The sequence below is a fragment of the Neophocaena asiaeorientalis genome, unplaced genomic scaffold, assembly GCF_003031525.2.
Source record: "Neophocaena asiaeorientalis asiaeorientalis breed wild unplaced genomic scaffold, Neophocaena_asiaeorientalis_V1.1 scaffold146, whole genome shotgun sequence".
Taxonomy (NCBI): domain Eukaryota; kingdom Metazoa; phylum Chordata; class Mammalia; order Artiodactyla; family Phocoenidae; genus Neophocaena; species Neophocaena asiaeorientalis.
The window spans coordinates 2,606,666-2,627,241 of NW_020172676.1; the positions used below are offsets into that span (position 1 = coordinate 2,606,666).

General features: G+C 35.6%; 2 protein-coding genes across 10 annotated transcripts in view; one reads left to right on the plus strand and one right to left on the minus strand.

Moving 5' to 3' along the window:
• The window catches only part of GIN1 (gypsy retrotransposon integrase 1), a 28,893-nt gene extending 21,038 nt beyond the window's left edge, over positions 1 to 7,855 (minus strand). Inside the window, exons 1-2 of one of the 2 annotated variants that reach the window (XM_024739709.1) lie at positions 7,787 to 7,840; positions 222 to 290 (exon numbers count right to left, since the gene is read on the minus strand). In XM_024739709.1, coding sequence (XP_024595477.1) covers positions 222 to 232 — 11 coding nt within the window. In that variant the 5' untranslated portion in view covers positions 233 to 290; positions 7,787 to 7,840. Of the gene's footprint in view, positions 1 to 221; positions 291 to 7,786 lie in introns of both variants that reach the window. The other variant, XM_024739710.1, reaches the window with a different exon arrangement.
• Positions 7,856 to 8,011: 156 nt separating this feature from the next.
• Positions 8,012 to 20,576, plus strand: part of PPIP5K2 (diphosphoinositol pentakisphosphate kinase 2) — a 75,146-nt gene continuing 62,581 nt past the window's right edge. For 6 of the 8 annotated variants that reach the window (XM_024739700.1, XM_024739694.1, XM_024739697.1 and 3 more), the window contains exons 1-3: positions 8,012 to 8,216; positions 15,416 to 15,800; positions 18,606 to 18,801. In XM_024739700.1, coding sequence (XP_024595468.1) covers positions 15,687 to 15,800; positions 18,606 to 18,801 — 310 coding nt within the window. In that variant the 5' untranslated portion in view covers positions 8,012 to 8,216; positions 15,416 to 15,686. Of the gene's footprint in view, positions 8,268 to 15,415; positions 15,801 to 18,605; positions 18,802 to 20,576 lie in introns of those variants that run through there. The other 2 variants (XM_024739695.1, XM_024739702.1) reach the window with 2 other exon arrangements.

Here is a 20,576-nt window from a genome sequence, read left to right on the forward strand (position 1 = left end):
AATAAATGGTTATACCCCCAAATCAAACAAATGTACCTTATCACAGTTTCTAAAACATCTCAAAAATGAATGGATCAGATTTTAAGACCATCTATGAAACTACAGTAAATAAGACAGTGAAGTATTGGCATAAGCCAATACTTATGGATAGACAAACAGGTCACTGAAATAGAATAGGGAGTCCAGAATTAAATCCACATGTATGCAGTCAATTAACTTACAACAAAGGCATCAGTACAGTGTGGGAAGAGATGGTCTTTTCGATAAATGATGCTGAAGCAATTGGATATCTGTATCAGAAAAAAAAATTAATATTGACCACCTACCTACATCATGAACAAAAGTAATTCCAGACAAATCATAACCTAAAAGTGAAAAGTAAACTATAAAACTTCTGGAAGAAAACACAGAAGAAGATCTTCAAAACCTTGGGATAAGCAAAGATTTCTTAAACAGGACACAAAAAGCACTATTCATAAAAGAAAAATATTATAACACGTTGGATTTCATTAAAATCAAAACCTGTTCATCAAAAGACCATTAAGAAGGGAAAGGGTAATCCACAGATTGGGAGAAGATATCTTTAATGTATATATATCTCACGAAAGACTCATACCCAGTATATATAATTAACTACTACAAAATCAAGAAGAAAAGGATAAAACTCAATACAAAAAAATGGGGAGGGGCTTCCCTGGTGGCGCAGTGGTTAGAGTCCGCCTGCCGATGCAGGGGACACGGGTTCGTGTCCCATCTGGGAAGATCCCACGTGCCATGGGCTAGGCCCGTGAGCCATGGCCGCTGAGCCTGCACGTCTGGAGCCTGTGCTCCGCAAGGGAGAGGCCACAACAGTGAGAGGCCCGCATACCGAAAAAAAAAAAAAAGGGGGGGGGAATCTTACATGACATTTCAAAGAAGTGAATAGCCAAATGGTTAACAAGCAAGTGAAAATGTGCTCAACATCATTACCCCTAGGGCAATGCAAATTAAAGCCAAAATGATTTACAACTACACACTATTAAAAGGGCTAAATTTAAAAACAGAGACAACACCAGGGGTTGTGAGGACAGGTAACCGAAACTCTCATACACTGTGGAAGTGTAAAATGGTACAGCCACCTTGGAAAACGGACAGTTTCTTCTAAAGCTAAGCATGTTTACCCTAAGGACTTGGCAATTCTATTTTTAAGTTTATATCCTAGTGAAATGAGTATATGAGTATCAGAAGACATGTATAAAAATTTTCATAGATGTTTTATAGTCATAATACCCCTAACCGGAAACAGTAAAGGCATCAAGAGGTTTTACCCTGTGTATACTCAGTCCGTGCCCTATAGACACTTCTGTTGTTTTCCAGTTCCGTGTTGCTCTAAATCTCAGTGCTTTTCAAACTAACTGTGAAATCTGTGACAAAAGACCCCTTGATGCCTTTATTTTCATGTCATCCTATCTACAGCCTTTCCTCTGCCAAAAGATTCTGTGGCAAACTTAAACCCTTCATCAATTTTCAATTTACGAAGACTTGTGTGGTTTTAAGAATGGAATATAGACTGTCAGTCTACCTATCCATTTGCCTGCCTGTCATTCTAGCTCTGTATTATTAATAATTCTCCTTAACTCTTAAAAAATCAACCAAAAAACAGGCAAAAATCATTTTTCTCTGTCTCATTTTCATCTCTAGGATACACTGACGCAAGCTCTTCCAAGTCCAAGAGATAGAAGGACCCGTCCTTTCTTAGTTTACATTAAATCATTATGGTCTATATTCTGTAAAATTTATAATATATTATAAATGACCCCAAATTCTTGTTTTCCCTTAATGGCTTTTGGGACCACCAATGTTCTAAATCACCTAAAAGAAAACGTTAAGACATCCCAGCCTAGCCACTGGGAGCATGGTACCTGTAGGAGGATGAAATTTATTTTAAAAAGGTAAAATCCTTTGTTACCTCCATTTCAGAGACCAGTAAAGGTTGCAAAATTTCCTGAATGACATTAAAAAGAAAAGGGGAGAAGCCTTTTCAGGCCTCTAAAAAGCCCACAGGAGCAAAAGACCACACTCTCACACCTCAAAGTAAGTACAGGTCCTAAAACACAGAGGTTTATCCCAGGGGATACAAGGATTCTTCAATGTACGCAAATCAATCAATGTGATACACCATACTAAAACACAGAGGGATGTGGGTAATTGCAACTGGTAGAAAAAAATTGGCCATTGGAAAACATGAATGTCTGCATAAAGCACAGTGATGTCTATATCTTGCCCTTATACTTAAAAACCTCTCTCTTCTAAGTTCCCACCATACCCCTCCCATTTCCCTTCTCCTGGGTATCTTAGTCCATATGGGCTGCTATGGTAATTTATTATAGACTAGGTGGCTTAATAATAACAAACATTTGTTTCTGATAATTCTAGAGGCTGGGAAGTTCAAGAACAATCTGGTGGATTCGGTGTCTGGTAACAGCTTGCTTCCTGGTTCATAAATGGCATCTTTCCTATGTCCTCACATGGTAGAAGGGGTTCAGGAGCTCTCTGAGCTCTCTCTTATAAAGACACTTAACCCATTCTTGAGAGTTCTACCCTCAGGATCTAATCATCTACCAAAGATGCCACCTACTAATACCATCACATTAGGGGTTAGAATTTCAACACATGAATTTTGGGGGGACACAAACATTGTCTATAGCATTGAGGTAACTATAGTTACTTACTAATGGCATGCCTGCACCTCTGGTAAGTGTACAATTTCTCAAACCTTGGAATTAGATTAGACATTGCCACCCTCATTTCTTCTTCCGTACTGATTTTCGTACAGTATCTGCATTATTACCACAGCAAACATCCAAAAACCAGTCTTGCAAAGATATAAAAAAAAGGAATGTAGTGTGACCTAATGCTGAAACTGTGAACTAGTGGTCCACAAGGGATATGATAGATGTTGAATACACCTGTGTTTCCTTTGAAAGTTTACAGTGTTTCATGGCACCCTGTGAATTCACTATGATGCCCTAGGAAGCCTTGGCACACAGCTTGACAATTCAGAGTTAAGGCATTTAACAAGTGAATACAAATTGGATTTATTAAGTTAAATTTTTGGATGTTAAAAGGTTGTAGACTGGTAACACTGTTATTTATAAATTATAGGTCGCTCAGAGGTACAGACTAAAAGTTTTCGACACTCCTTTAACTGGAATCAAAAAAACCTGGCAGATGACAATGCTAATACTAAGTTCTCTAAGTGTATAACAAAAAGCACCTATCAGGTCAATTCCATATATCTCTTTTCTAAGCACTTCCTAAATAAAGAAAAAAGGCAAGAGGTAATTTCACAGAAGAAAAAGGTTTCTTATTTCATTTTCTCTTTGTAAAATTAATTTTTACACTTCTTAAAACATACACATCATTCTTGATGATGTGTACTTCTAACTTCCAAAAAGTTCAGGAAATAAGGCTTTCTAATTTGAAAGACCAATCATTATTAACAGGAGAGTTAATTTCATTATTTCTATTCTTTTGCATCTTTCACACAATTATAATACAGCAGAGGATATTAAAATACATTTAATCTTCAAGAAGTAGGGAAAGATGAACAGATTTTTGAAAACTTAAATATACCACATCACACACTGAAAAATTAGATCTTGACTAAAGAACACATTAATATAGCACCAAAAGGAAGCCCAGTGACTGTGATTCAATATCCCATTTTCCAGATAAGAAAAAAGACTTCAAGTGGTTAATTCAGATTGAAATTGACTGGTAAATTATAATACTCAACAATGGAAGTAAATTATTCCTTTCTGAAACAGCATTTAAAAATTCCCATATAGGCTTCTGCCTAGAATGCAGAAAGCTGGAAAAAAAAAGTCACTCCTACCCTAACAATGAGAAAAGAACTGGATAAGTTCACTAAGATGTCAATTCTCCACAAACTGATCTATAGAATCAATGCAATGCAATCAGAAACCCAACAGACTCTTTTGTAGGAACTGACAAGCTGATTCTAAAATTGATATGGAAAACCAAAGGACTCAGAATAGCTAAAACAAGTTTGAAAAACAAGAATATAGTTGAAAAATTTTACATTACCTGGTTTCAAGACTTACTTTAATGTTATAGTAATCAAAACTGTGTGGTACTGGCAAAATGACAGCCATCGATCTACAGAACATAATAGAGTGTCCAGAAATATAGCCACACAGAAATGGTGTTTACTGATTTTTGACATAGGTGCCAAGGTAATTCAATAGAGAAAGAACAATATTTATAACAAATGATGCTGGAGCAACTAACTAAACATCCATATGAAAAAACATGAATCTCAACTCATACCTTGCACCATATGAAGAAATTAAAATTATTCACGATGGTCACAGACCTAAATGTAACACCTAAAGTTACAGAACTTCTAGAAGACAACAAAAAAGAAAATTTTTGTGAGCTTAGGTTAGGCAATGACTCTCAGATAACAAACAGAAAGAACCCCATATAAGAAAAAATTAAAACTTCTGTTTTAAGAAAATAGAGAAATCACAGCCCGGAGAAAGTATTTGCAGTACACGTATATAATGAAAAACCTGGGTCCAGAATTTATAAAGAATTCTCAAAGCTCAATAATAAGAAAACAAACAATCCAATTTTTAAAATGGTCAAAAGGTGTGAACAAACACTTCATCAAAGAAGATATGGTTAGCAAATAAAAACATGGAAAGATGTTCAACACCATTAGACAATAAAAACACAAATTAAAACCACAATGAGATACCACTACAAATCCACCAAAATGGCAAAAAACAACAAAAACAAACAAAACCTGGCAATACTAAGTACTACCAAGCATGAAAAGCACTGCTGGTAAGAATAAAAAATGGTGTAAACATGTTGGAAAACAGTTTTAACCCAAGAGAAATGAAAGTATATGTTCACACATATACACAAAAATCTGTATGTGAATGTTTCTAGAAGCTTTATTCATAACAGCCAAAACCTGAATACAATCCAGAAGTTCATCAACAGGTGAATGGATAAACAAACTGTGGTAGATCCACACAGTGGAATACCACTCAGCAAAAAGGAACTACAAATACATTTAACAATAGAGAGGAATCTCAAAATCATTGTGTTAAGTGAAAGCAGACACAAAAGGCTACATACATACTATATGCCAGTCTTTTTATGACATCTGGAAAAGCCAAAACTATAAAGAGAGGAAACAATTTTTTGAACTGATTTTTGAAAAATAACTACAAAAGCAGATTTTAAAAATAATAGCAAACATTTATATAGCACTTTACTGTGATGATCCTCACAACATGCTATGGAGCGCATACTAGTTTTACATCTGTTTTAGAGATAAGAAAATGGAGGTTCAGAGAGATCATCCACTTTACTCAAGGCAACACAGTTAGTGAATGCATCCATTGACTTAAATTTAAACCTTGGTCTCTGTTGCTTCAAATTTCGTGGTCCGTCCCCTGACACACACTAATTTAATTATTTGTCATCCTCAGCTTTCATAATACTTGGTTCAGGCCTCTGCTAGAAAAGTTATAAAGTGATTTTTGTAATAAATAATTTAGGTTATAAATGAGGAATGAGAAGGTCTTGTTAGTTTTTAATGTTTCACATAGTATTCAGGACACAGTGGACATTCAACTATTTGTAAATGAGTAAGAATTACTTGCATTTCCTGACAGGAGAGGTAGCATTGAATTTAAAAAGGGCACACGTTCCAAAGGTGACTATTATTTCACTTCAGAAAACATTACTTCACTTGCATGTTTTGATATATGGTACTACAAGTAGGGCTTGTCTAAGAAGGTACGGCTTTTAGGAGTCAGAATTTCTAGCATGTGACAGTTACCTGTCTCAGTATCCATGTTTGACAAAGGAAATAATACTTACCTTTCCTTTTTCACAATTATGAAGATCAATGAGATAATTATGAATTTGAAAAGTCCTTTGCAAATGGTAAAGCAATATATAATTATTGTTAAAATGTTTTAAGTATTATTATCATCCATATAAAACTGTTCAAAGTAGCAGAGAACTTTCTTGTCTCAAAATCTTTATCTTCAAGGAAAAAAAGATTTTAAAATCTTGTTCCTTTCATTAATGGAACAAGATTAATGTTTCACAGCAATGTTTATTTATGTTTTACTGCTAAACACGAAACCCAGAAGAATCAAGAGTTGTATACTTTATAATGAGTTTATAGTCTAATTGGGTTCACAAGTTTGTGGTTCTGGCACTAAAGACAGATGACAAGGAGAAATAGAAAACGAATAAGAAAGGAAAATCAGTTCACAAAAAGTATAGTCCTCTAAGTGGAAGGTTAAACGTTTCCTGCTAATGTTTGCTATTTATATATAGGTATAACTTAAAGAACTAATAGTTTTTTCCTTTTCAAAAGAACTATTTGGTCCCTAGAAACCATCCAATGGAATAGTTAATATGAGCAAATGGCTTTAGGCTATAATACTCAGAACAAAGATAAATATCTTCCTATTCTCAAATATTATTAAACAAAGGTATCATTTACAAGGGTGAATTAAGTGGTTTGAGTTATAAACACGAAGATTACATTACACCTTTTTTGGATATGCTCATATTTTCAAGAATTCTTAAAAAAATAATTACTCATGTATTAAAATATGCAGGGATGAGAAAAGGCAGTACAGGTGTCTTATTACAAATCCTAATTGAGGAACTGTCAGGATCAAATTTGGTTGAGCTTTTTACACTATGTCCCTGGTACAACATTAGATGAAATCAATGAATACTTATGGTAGGTGTAAATACTTATTACTTGATTCCTTTAATAATTTTATCTTGTGTGTGCAATAAAGGCAGTTGGGTACCACTTTAAATAAAATTAGGATTTAACTGTGTTTCACCAAGGGCAAAACCCAATTTAAGCTTCTAAAGGTTATAACACGCATATGTCCCAACTTTAAAACTTAAAATCTGTAATATTTCGATAAACATATTTACTTGGGATCATTAATTTTACTTCTGAATTATTCTATTATAATCTCTGAAAAATTGGAAGTGCACAATTTTATGTAACGAAAACGACTGGGAAATCTAATTACACAATACACTTCCCTATAATCTGCTTCACTTCAACGTGCAAATTCATTTAACAAAAACGCCTTCAACTCCATATGCATAAACATGAAGCCACGTGTGATAAATGAATTTAAACTTTAAAAATTATTTCTCTACTTTGGTTCAGGAACACTCATTTAAAGAACATCCACAGAGATAGTAATTTTCCTTTAAAACAACAGGGCAAGATTCTCCCTTAAACTCGCATTTCTCCCCGCCACAGGAGATTTTAATCTGGGGCAAAAGATTAAATGACAACTATGATAAAGTAAGGAGGCGAATTCTTTACTGTCAGCCAAAGGCAGCACTCAACTTCTGAATTTGCTACTCTGAGGGAGCATTTCCAGAGTCTGGGTTACTCGTTAACTAATTCTTAAGGGCAAGGTCCAGCTAAATTTAGCGTAGGCAAGAAAACGACCAATAAGTAAAACTCGGTCACACGCAGAAGGCACCTCCCTAGGCCCGACAACGGAACACGTCCCTTTTCTGCTCAGCTGTCGCGGGCATCGCAACGCCCAAGCAAGGCCCTCCCGCTCCAAGGGCGCCTGCGCAATCTCCACAAAGTCAATTAAACCCTTCTTTAAACTAGTTGACGCGAATGGTTTTGAAATTACTGTCAGCTCACGCCTCATTTTAAAAAATCATCAAGTGTGAACACACCAAAACGACCACTCACCGAAGTGGTCCTAAACGCAAGCGTCAAGATTTAAGCTTCCTCTCGCGATTTATGTGGTGCTGCCGGAAGCGGAACTACCCGTGTGGTTAAGAGAGGAGTGTTTACGGGGTCCTCGGAGCTTCGGTCAGAAAAGGTTAGGGCGGATCGTTTGGTTCTTGCCGGAAATCGTTCCGCCCGGTGAGGTTTCGGTGTGAGACCCGAGGCGGGAGAGGAAGAGGCGTGACCAGGGTTCGGCGAGGTGTAGTGTTGCCTAGAGTAACTCTCTGTGGCCTTCCAGCTGCTATTGAAGAGAGAAGACCCAGGTTCAAGCTAACAGCTGGAGTGTCTTTGATGAACACCTCAGTTCTGTCCCGGGGATTAAAGGGGAAACCGAGGCCTGAATGGGCGTGGTCATTTCCTGCAGTTCGCGTGACGACCGCAGCCGTGGCAGGTGCGGGCCCAGTGACCGAAGGAATCAAGATGCGGAACCTGGTCCCCCGAGGTTTGCGGCAGCTGCTGGGCAGTTGTTTTGTCTCCTGCTGCGCTCTGGGGGAGCCTAGACACGCGCTCCTCCTAGGGGCATGTGCCAGAGAGGCAGCGTGGGTGTGGAGGACTGACAGTACAGCCTTGAGGGTCTTTCCGTGTCTTATTTTCTCTTTCTCCTCCATTACTTCCCTTTTCCATTTCTTGGGTTTGAGATACCGGAGGTTTCATCTTAGCTCGAAGGGAACTGCCGAGGTTCTGGCTGGTACGCCAGGCTGCGGTCTCGTTCCACCGAAGTAGGCAGTCTCGAGTTTGGGGACTGCTGTGGGTAGAGATGGCTATTTTCATTTTCATTCCTCAGTCTTTGTCCTTCTGCTCCTCGGCTTCTCCACTCCACTACAAGAGACCAAAAGCCCCTTCCGTTGCAGCTTTCCAGAGTAGGGAAGGAGGCTGCAGGTCACTGCCGCCCCTAATCGGTTGGAGTGTTGCATCCTCGCTCGCTTCGAGGGGGAAGGGGCGAGGGTGGTGACCACTGGATCTCATCTACTAGGACTTCCTGGGAGTTTGCGACCTTTGGAGTCCCGTGGATGATACTTACCTTGGCTTTAGCGTATTGAAAAGCTTAGTTGTGGAAGTAGGAAGCCTCCTTGCTGACTTAGGCACCTAGCATCCTTGCTCTGCAGTGGGATAGGGTTTTGCTTTGCTACTGAAAATTCTTCATGAAAAATAAAGGTTTTGTTTCAAGCAAATAAAAAAAAATAATGATAGCTGCCATTCACTAAGTTCTTATGTGTGCCAAGTGCTTTACATAGTTTCTCATATACTTCTCTCAACAATTCCATGAGGTGTATTGTATTAGATTATTATTCTCATTTTACAGAGGTAGGAACTGAGCCTTATCTCTAAGCCTCACTTAACTTGCTCTAGTAAATTTTTGCTACTGGTAAACGTTTGAACAAACCTGTACTAGAAAGCAGGTTTTTCATACTTCAAAATCTGTATACTTAACTATTACATTACCATTGTCCTACCGTTGTGCTTCATTGCTTCCAACTTCTTCACTAACATTTTCAGTAGCTGAAAGTATTCATTAGAAAAATATTTGGTATGCCTATTTAGGTGTCTGAAGGCAGACAGATGTGACGTCTGTCTTCATGGAGCTTCAGTATTGATGCAGAATTTCATAGTTCAGAAACCAAAATACTTAAACTTGCATGGGTTTGTTTAAAGCAGGTGATTAAACTGGTGGGCAGAAGGTGCAGGTTGTGCAATCAAAGCTTGCTGTTTGAGTTTTAAACTCACGACTTGCAGGGTAGTTGTGAGGGTATTAAACTTAACAATTGGTGGAACACTTATTCATCACCCAAATAAGTGCTATGGCACCAATTAAGTACTGGGAATATATAGATGACATCCTCGTTCTCTAAAAGCTCCCATGCAACTACATATGAATAGTATTGTGGAACTATTAATGTTCTTATGTGGAAATGATACTGTGGTTTTGTAAGAGCATATCCTTATTTTTAGGAGATGCATAGTAAAGTATTTAGAGATGACGCATATTGATGTCTACAACTTACTTTCAAATGGTAGAGCAATTGTTGAGTCCAGTGGTGGGTATATGCGTGTTTACAGTGTACTGTTCTTTCAATTTCTGTGAATATTTGAAATTTTTCACAATAAAAAGTTGGGGAGGAAAACCGTAACTGTAGTGGAAACATATTTGTAAAGATAGATCCAAAATGCTGTGGAACATAGAGGATGGAAGAGGGTGCTGATGTGTATTTGGGGGTTAGCAAAGGCGTGACTTCCAGACTTTTTAGTTTAGTAGTTTAACAAGCCCTCCAGGTGATTTGAGTGCATTCTAGAGTTTGAGAACCAGTGCTTTGAGTGTGGGTACTTTAATAGCATGATACTAATTTCAGATTTAGAAATCAGCCTTAATAGGTATTTGTCTTTTGCACAAATTTAAACAGATTACCAAACCTGGCTACACTTTGATTTGTTAAAATATAGATTATCTGGTTAAGAAATGCTGCTGTAGAAAATTTGTGGGAAGTCTATTAACTTGAGTTTTTACAGATGTCCCAGATAATTCTGATGTAGCCAGTTTATTATGGGACTACTGCTATACAAAGAATCTTAAAAATAAGAAAGGCTCAACTTTGATACTTGAATAATGTAATATCTTTAAGGCCAGTTATATGTTTTGGAATTCATGATGGAGGATGTAGGTTGGTCGAAATGCTAAATAATGTGGAAATGCATAAGGTATATTTGGTTTGTCAGGGGTTCAGGTGAAATAGCAATTCATTAGAATATCCTGGATTTCCTATCATGCCCATAAAATTTCATCTTGTACTACAGTATACATATCACTTGGGTAGGGGAAACAAAAAATACATTTATTTCATACTTTTACTTTTATAAGTATTTATTTAATATGTGTAATACTGTGGTAAGGACTGTGGAGTCCTGATTTTGCCCTTAAGTGATCATGATGGCCTTTGGTTTAAACAGACCTGGATTTGATTTCTTTTTACAGGTCTTATTGGGTGTGTGGTTACAGTCAAATTTCTTGAACTTTATGAGCTTCAAGTCCTCATTTATAATCAAATGATGGACATTTATCTATGTACTGGAAGCATTTGTAAAACGAGGAAAATATCTCTAATCCCAGGATTGCTAAGAATAATTGTTAAATCACAAAGTCATAACTGCTTCCCAACTTTTTTCATATTAGAGTATTCATAGAAAGTGATAGTATTTGTACGGTGTTTCCAGGAGAAACTGAAGAGAGTGGTGTTGGAGGCAACTGGCCAGGGGGTTCCAGCTGCCACACTTGGCATACTTAAAGTATTCATTCATGGTGAGGCAATGTGTTGGGAGGCTCTGGGTTAACAAATTAAGTACATACCAGGTAGCAATGGTGAATAAATGTTCATTCTCTTGAAGCTTATCGTGTTTTGAAGGGATGTACACAACCAAAACAGCTAAATAATGCCAAGGTTAGAGGTGACCAAAGGGCAAAATGAATGATTCAGAGAAGAAATCTTGGAAAGTGTTAAGGAAAGGTTTGTGAGGGAATATTTTTTGGGTACTTGCGATGTGCCAAGGTCAAGAAGACAAAGACTCTGCTTCATCAGCTTTGTCTCCTTTTTTATCAGGTCATCAGATCTCCTGTAATAATAGCATGCTCCCCTAACAATGGCAAACACAGGTTTTGATTGCCATGTACTTCCATTGTTCTACACTCCCCCTCCTTTTTTTGAGTTGTACAGGGGTTCTCAAACTTGGGTGCACATTAGAATCTGAGAAGCCTTAAAAATACCTGGGCCTTTCTCCCAAATATTTTGATAAAATTGGTATGGAGTATTGCCTGAGCGGTGGGATATAAGAACTTTCTAAATATAATTTAATCTGTAAAACAACTTGAAAGATAGGTACAATTTACTGAGGCTCTTAGAGGTTAGTTAACTTGCTCAATGTCACACAGCTATTGGAGTTAAGATTTAACACCAAGTGTTTTTGGCTCCAGAATCCATACTATTAACCACTAGCCTGTTCTATTTCTGGTATTTGTAAGTATCATTCATATATCAGAAGAGAAAACAAAAAATAAAGCCTTTGCCTACCCTTATAACAAAGCCCTTCAAAAGAATTGTCAATATAGCTTGTCTCTACTTCTTCTTCTCCCGTTCTCTTAAAAGCAATCCAATCACATTTAATAAAATTGAAAATTCTTACCGTGGCTTCTCAGTCCTCTGTATGTATCTTAGCTACTTCTCCGACTTTATTTTCTACCATTTTTCCTTTACTTGCTCGCTCTGCTCCAGCTGCAATGTTCTCCTTACTTTTCCTTGATCATGTGAAATCTGCCAAATATTTATGTTTTAGGGCCTTTAGAGTTTGTTTCTTGTCTGGAATGCTCTTGTCATATAACCCCATGGCTGGTTTCCTCATTAATTCAGATTTCTACTCAAATGTCACCATATTAGGGAGGTCTTCCTAACATATATTTATTTGTTGATTTGTCTATCATCTCTCTCCAAATGAGTGAATGAGACATGGTTTCAGACCTAAACCCATAATCAGATGGGGAACATACATACATGTATTTGAAGACATATATGTATTTGAAGCAGCATTGAAGACTGAAACAGAATTTGACTAAGTGAAGAGAAGGGGACAGATCAGTCATTCATTTATACTCTTGGAAAAAAATGTGCAGGATACACATTTTTTCCCAAAAGCTGATTTCTACTTATACATAATGCACAGATAAAGTAGCTCAAAAATTTGGGAAAATATAGAGTAAAGGGACTAGTAGGAAATACAACCCAATAATTCCACAACTAAGAACTACAGCCAGTAGTTCTGCCACTGGGTCATGGTATTATTAACTGACTTATAAATTTTCATTTTTATGCATTCTAGACTTTTCATGATGAACACTCTAAAATTACAGTTTTTGAAAATTAATTTTCAGCTCTGTAGAACAGGATTATTATCACTCATTAAAGCACCTAAATTAGAAGAAAGTACAATTTTAAAATCATGCCATAAAGTGTACACATACACATACTTACATGCATATATATATAAGTAAACATATATCTTTATATGCACTGAAATACATCTCCCACTGTTGCCGTTCTGAAAAATGAGACATTATTGCATATTTCTATTGTAGTTTTGTTGGTGTGCTTATCACACTAAAACAGAAAATGTTAATTTACTTGGCTGTCTTCTTTCTAGACCTTAAAGCTGCTTAAGAAAAAGGTTCATGTTTACTTTGACTTTATATTGCTAGCACCTAATACTGTGCCTTCTGTAATAGGTTAAAAGTTATTTGTGATTTAGGTCAACAAATAATGAGCAATATTCATTTTGTTAGATTTTATATTATGTTAGTAGGGAGCTTGGTTTATAGAGTGCCTATAGAAACTAAGGTTTATTGAGTGTTTAGTATATGCCAAACATTTACTTACTCTTCACAGAGTTACAGGGTACTATGATACCCCCTTTTTTATAGATGAAGAAATTTAGAGAAACTAGCATAAGTTGCTTGTTATGTAATGACAGATTTAAATAGGTATATCTGACTCTAATACACATGCCCTTTCTGGTACTAAATATTCAATATTAGGGCTGGTTTTAGGTGGATGGGAGGGGTTAAAAACTAAAAAGAAACCAAAGAAGTTTGCCTTTTGATACAAAACAGAAGAACTGAGATCAGCTTATTCACTACCATCAAGTTTTACAACAATTGGAAACTTTATTTTTTTTTTTCAGCAAACATCTTTTATGTATGAAACAGTGCAAGGGAAATAGGAATAAAAAGCACTGATACATAAAATGAATTATTTCTGCTTTTATTCTTTAATGACAAAGTTTTAAATTTCATAACAATGTAGTTGCCTGGCTAGGTAAACTAGTTTTTGTTTTTTTTTTAAAATATAAATTTATTTATTTATTTACTTTTGGCTGTGTTGGGGCTTCGTTGCTGTGTACAAGCTTTGTTTAGTTGTGGTGAGTGGGGGCTACTCTTCGTTGTGGTGCGCGGGCTTCTCATTGTCGTGGCTTCTTGTTGTGGAGCACGGGCTCTAGGCGCGCAGGCTTCAGTAGTTGTGGCACGTGGGCTCAGTAGCTGTGGCTTGCGGGCTCTAGATCTCAGGCTCAGTAGTTGTAGCGCACAGGGTTAGTTGCTCCGCGGCATGTGGGATCTTCCCAGGCCAGGGCTCGAACCCATGTCCCTTGCATTGGCAGGCAGATTCTTAACCACTGCGCCACCAGGGAAGCCCAAGGTAAACTAGTTTTAATGTTTCATAGGGAGCCACCAATTAAACTGGAATTAGATCTTTAGGGATAGGACTTTTGGCATTATGCTTTGCAGTTCTAGCTAGCTTATCATTCAGCTCCTAAGAATATTTAATCAAGTAATTTCTTGTATTACCAGTAATCTAATAAAGTATTTGATATGTAGTTTCATCTTGGTAGGTGATTAGTTTTAATATGACCAAGGAACCAAGTACATGTAAACAGCTTTGCTAAGGAATATTCTGAGGTTATATCACTGTTGTGTGATAGTTCTTAAACTGATGTTCATGGGCATCTGTTTTTGTGGAAAAGTTTGGATGTCTGTCAATCACATAAAATTGCTTGCAGAATTTAGTGTACATGTGTATTTTTTCTGAGAAGATCCATAGATTTTAGTAGATTTGCCACAGGTTTTTTTTTTTTAGGCTTTATTTTTTATTTTTTTTTAATTGAGGTATATTTGACATATAATATGTAAGTTACAGGTGTACAGTACAGTGATACACAATTTTTAAAGGTTATACTCCATTTATGGTTATTATAAAATATTGCAAAAGCGTTTGTGAGTCTAAAACTTTGAGCTGCTGTTATAATGAAATCCTGTTTTCATTCTAATCTTGTTCTGTTGATTTATATGTGAGACCAAAATGAAGAATGGTTATGTACCCCCAAAAAACCTGTTTGCAAATTGAACTTTTACAAATTGAAGCCTTTTTAAAAATTGATTTAATGTAATTTCAGATTGGTGTATAGTTGTTAATTATTTTTAAATCCACATTATATTTTATCCTTTTCCATTCTATTCAGATATTACTGAGCTATGTGCAGAGGGATTTAGTTTTTTTTTTTTTTGCTTGTGGTACGCGGGCCTCTCACTGATGTGGCCTCTCCTGTTGTGGAGCACAGGCTCCGGACGCGCAGACGCAGGCTCAGCGGCGATGGCTCACGGGCCCAGCCGCTCCGCGGCATGTGGGATCTTCCCGGACCGGGGCACGAACCCGTGTCCCCTGCATCGGCAGGCGGACTCTTAACCACTGCGCCACTGGGGAAGCCCGAGGGATTTAGCTTTTAGTGTAATTTTGTTATTTTCTCCTAATTCCTTAGATATTTTTAGACTTGAATTTAGTGTACTTTTTTTTGTTATTTTGTATCAGTTTGTCAAATTGCCAAGATATGTATTATTGAGGATGAGAGTCTAAATTTCTTAAGTTTATGGAAAAATGTCTTTTCATTTGAAGGTATATATCAAGTTATTGATAATGATTTTACAAGTGTCATTTAAAGTTATTTTTACATGAGTGATTTTGAAGTACAGTCTCCAAAATTAATTTTTTAATTGCATTTTAGGTAAAAAGATTGCCATATCAACTCACTGAAGCAATAGGTCACTGTCTTGTCTTTTAAACTGCATCAACAATGAAGCAATAATATCTGAGAACAAATGAACATTTGCCAACTAACTGTCATCACAATTTCAAGTGATTGTATAAGCAGAAACAAGCTGCAACAGACCCATGTGTCAACTCTTACAGAGAGAATGCTTTTTTCAGATGCTGTTTATTTAGAAACAGTTTTAGTATATCACATTTAAGTTATATCTATATCAAATGAAATAAAAATGAGTGAAGGCCCCAGATTCTTTGTTGGACCTGAGGATACAGAAATAAGCCCTGGAAATTATCGACACTTCTTCCACCATGCAGATGAAGATGATGAGGAGGAAGATGAATCTGTAAGTTGTTTGTTTAGTGAAGACCAATACAGTCTGGGCTTTTTACTGATCACTGTGAAGGGGAATTGATACCATTGTCTTAAATTATTAAGACATTTTTTTCATATAGAAATTTGTTGGAAAGTTTTAAACTGAAAAAGCATACTGTGTTTCATTAGTAACATTACTGAATCTATAGTGCTTCAAGAAAGACAATTAGAGGTCAGATTTCTAAGTTGTTTAATAATGACTAATTTAATGTCTTTCATTGCTATGTCTAATATAACACAGGGTTAGGTAGAAAAAGTGACAAGGAGAAAGAGTAATCAGGGCCATAAATCAAAAGGGTTCCTTGTATGTAGAAGTGCTACAGCAAATACATCAAGATAAAGAATTTTAAAGGTATTAAAGAAGAACTGCTTAACCAGCTTCATTAAGTTTGTCATGTTGTCAACACAAGTAGTGGCTGACCTGAAGATACCCCTTTTATTAACTATTCAGAAGTCTAAACTGTGTGGCTAGGAGAAACTACCTCAAGTATCTATGGGTGTGTGTGTGTATGTGTGTAAACCATACTGGATCTTTAGGAGTAACACACATTTATTATGTTTATTTTGCTATGGTTATGTTAGCTCAACATTTTTATTACTCAACATTTTTGTCCCTTTACAATTAGAGATTGCTTTACTTTGAGAACCTATTTAAAATACAAACTTAAAATATGTGTTTCTTGTATTTCCAATTGAAAAAAGAATTTTGTTTTAAAACAAAAACCTGTTATACTTGATGTAAGTAGTAAAAATGAATCAAAAATAGCTATTAGATGACTCTTCAAATTCTTTTTCACTGTTATTTAACAACACCTTTCACAGTGCAGTTATACATCTGAAATGCAAAATCAGACTGTCACCCATTTAAAATCTATCCCACCCCCCCACCTCACCCCTAGAAAAAAATGATGGTTTTCAAACTTCTCATACCATCCAAAACTTTTCTTCATCTAAAGTCTTATGTAGAAGTCCAGTAACTAAAACATAAAAGCAGAGCTTCTCTAACTGACTTAGACTAGAAAGTACTTTTGATTCTGCCTCTGCTACGCTTACTCCTTTTCTTTAGAGTTCTTCTGAGCACATGAGAACACCGCTGATAAATCAAGTCCAGTCTTCTTCCATATAAGGATTTTTATCTCTCTCCTATGTCTAGAACTGTACTTGTCTCTCTTCTCTTTTACCTTTTATGTTTTAGCAATATCAGATTTTTATTTCCCACATCTTCCATCTTGTACCATGCCTCTTTGCTGTTGTATGTACTTCTTTATCTCTGTGAAATACCCCTCCTTTTTGGATAATTTGTGAATCAGTTTTCATTCTTCAAAACCTCAGATTTCATGTTGTTCAGTCTTCCCCCTCTCTTTACTCTTTTCCCCATGAGAAACTTGAACATTTTTTCCTCAATACCATTTCTATACCTTGACTATATACTTCTATTCTGTATATCACTATGTACTGTATGATTACTGTGTTTCCTGTTAGATTCAAAGTGCTTGATGACAGGTAGTTTCTGTATATGTAACTCTTCAGTGCTTAGCATAATTCTTGGAATATTGGTACTAATTAAATTGAGTTCACATTTTGAGGAGCTTGATTTGGTTCATTTGACCTGTAGATTGATAAAATGATTTGTTCCAGATTGTTCTGTTAAGGTATCAAAGACGTTAGGTTGAGTACTCTTGTTGTCTGGGGAAATCTACTTAAGGAACATCATAATGAGCTATGCTGAGGCTTTTGATCAGGAAAGAATTGAATAAGGGAACATAAAAGTAGATGATCAGAGGGTGAAAGACAGCAGATCCCAGGGAGGTTAGAATTTACAATCTTTGATGGTAACATCAAATCCAATACCAATTTGAACTCTAAATTTCATATGAGTGAGAGGAATAATGCTAAGCATAAAGAAGAAGAATTATTCAGATGTTGCCCTGTTTTATTTTTAGATTTATAATAAGAGACGGTCTAGTAAAACACTTTTGGGCCCAGATTATAATGTCATATGAAATAAATAAATATAGAAGAGAAAAGAACTGAAATGGAAAACTGGACACAGCTTTATATTTGATAAAACTCTCAAAGTACCTGAAAGCAAAGACCTCAGAATGAATCTTGAGTAATTTTATAAACCCATGAGCTACTCATAAGTTTTCTATATTCTGCGTTTTAAATTTCAGGCTGAATCATGGCCTTTGAGCTGTAGCAAGGGTGCCAGAGATGAGCAACACTATAAACTAGGAATGTTGAGTACGAAGATTGGGGTGTCAAAGAGCATAGAAACCTCTGTTTAGCAGTGTGGCTTTCTCCATAATTTCCTTCTAAGTTGTCATTGGTGACCAACTCATATTTAAGCTCAATCTACAAAAATATTTTAACACTGCATAGCTTTGTAGTGAAAATATCTTATTTTAGGCAAGAGAATTCTTTATCTCACTCCTATTGGCCCTTTAGGCCTTATTTGCTCCTTTAGCAATTTAATAATTTGCTAAATTGTTATTTAGCAAATAAATGCTAGACACAGTTAAGGAAGTATTTAAGTTTGAAATCTGAATGAAAATAGTAACAGTGTTCTGAAACTTTAAAAAAAATTTTCCAGACCTTTGTAGAAAACTATTATTATTTATTATAACAATATAATCTTGAAAAATGCCTGTTCGGGTAATGTGTCACTTTTATTGATTTATCACATACTTTATGTACTTCTGACAGAGATTTAAGATAGCTGTACTTTGGAGTTGTTATCAAGTCAACCTGATTTTTTGTTTTCTTTCTGTTTTAGCCACCAGAAAGGCAGATTGTGGTTGGAATATGTTCCATGGCAAAGAAATCCAAATCCAAACCAATGAAGGAAATTCTTGAACGGATCTCCTTATTTAAATATATCACAGTAGTAGTATTTGAAGAAGATGTTATTTTGAATGAACCAGTGGAAAACTGGCCTTTGTGTGATTGTCTTATTTCTTTTCATTCTAAAGGTAGTAAAACAGGGAGGGAAACCTCTTTATCCTTTCTAACTATAAAACTAATAGATAAAATAGAAAAATAAAATTAAACTCACCTAGTCTCACAGATAAGTGATATTAACATTTTGATATATTTCTTTCCAATCTTTTTTTCTGTGTGTATTTTTTAAAAACACATTTAGTGTTATAGTGTATATGTAATTTTATATTTAATTTTTAACCTAATTACATCAAGAGGTTTTCCCCTTCTATATCATTAAGTACTATGTCATACTTAACCAATATCCTAAAAGTGAGATGGTTTCCAATTTTTACTATTAAAAATAAGGTTGTGATGAACTTTTTGAATGTATGTCTTTGTTTACAACTGTAAGTTTCTTAGGACAAATTCTTGATTTTTTAAATATTATAAGCCCATATATTTTGCCATATAGAAGATGATCTATCATTCCTCAATACATATTCATGCTTTATTTCTTAAGAACTTAATATTTGAATTTTATATTTTCCTTGCTGTCTTTTATAAATCAAACTGAAATATCAATTAAGCTTAAGTATTTCTTCAAAGTAAAGTCCACTAATCAAAAGTTATTAAGTGTATGTCTGAAAATTTATAACCTAAGAATCTGTGAATTGAGTTTTCATTAAGAGCTCTAATTTAAAAGATATGCACTCAGTTATAAATGTATTCATATTAAGTCGTTTTTGTTACCAAACTAATGTAGCCTCCGGGTGTGTTAAAGTCTCACTTTAGTTAGGTGTTTAAAAAGCATCCCCTTCAGCAAGAAGGGGATGGAGCAGGTTAAGATTTTTTGTGCTCCCATACACTATATTGATTTTCATAATTTCATAGAGAAGTCAAGTCCCTGGTCTTCTTTACAGACTGAAGTCATTCATTTTAGAGGATCTTAAAACTTGCTTATCCTTGATGGTAAGGTGTTCTTCCCTTACTATCACGTGGTTCTTCCTATTTATTAAGTTAAAGCTAGTTATTTGCTTGTAAAAACTAGATACTACCTAAGGTCATATCCCACATGCTGCCTCTTTAACAGCAACAAAAGCAGGGTAATGACTGTATAGGCATTTCTTATTTCCTGAATTCTGTTACAAGGCTTCAAACCATAGACATTGAGACATCTTTACAGTAAGTGATGAATTCTTAAGAGTCTATAACACTAGATGGGTTTGTGATTTGTGGCCCATTGATTCTTGGTATAGAGTACTTCTAATTAAATGTTAAAAGCTAAGAGGAATTTAGGATTAAATCTTTTTTTTAACTGACCATAGCTCTTTGTTTTGTTTTTGTTTTTTTAACTTCAGTAGGCTTTAACACTTCCTTCCTCTACTAACTATTCTGATAATGCTACAAAATACAGTGTCTTCACAGTTACACTGTAGCATACTATAGTTAAATGCTAAAGCTATGTATGCCTGATGATTGTTACCCTTTTGCTTATTTATTAAAATATTGTTGTTTAGGGAATAATAATAGTTAACATTTATTGAGCACTTATTATGCTAGGTATTGTAATGTGTTTTATATACAGTATTATATTTAATTTCCCCAAAACCCTTTTAGTTAAAATACCCCTTTACAGCTGGGAATCAGAGACTTGGAGATATTAAATAAATTTGCCCACGGTCACATAGCTAATAAAGATGGAGTTAGGATTTGAACCTTGGTTTATGCTCTTAACATCTATGGTATACTGCCATTCTTAATCATAAACTATACGTTGATGGATAAAATTGGAGTCTTTTAGTGTTAATACAGAGAGTGAAGTATA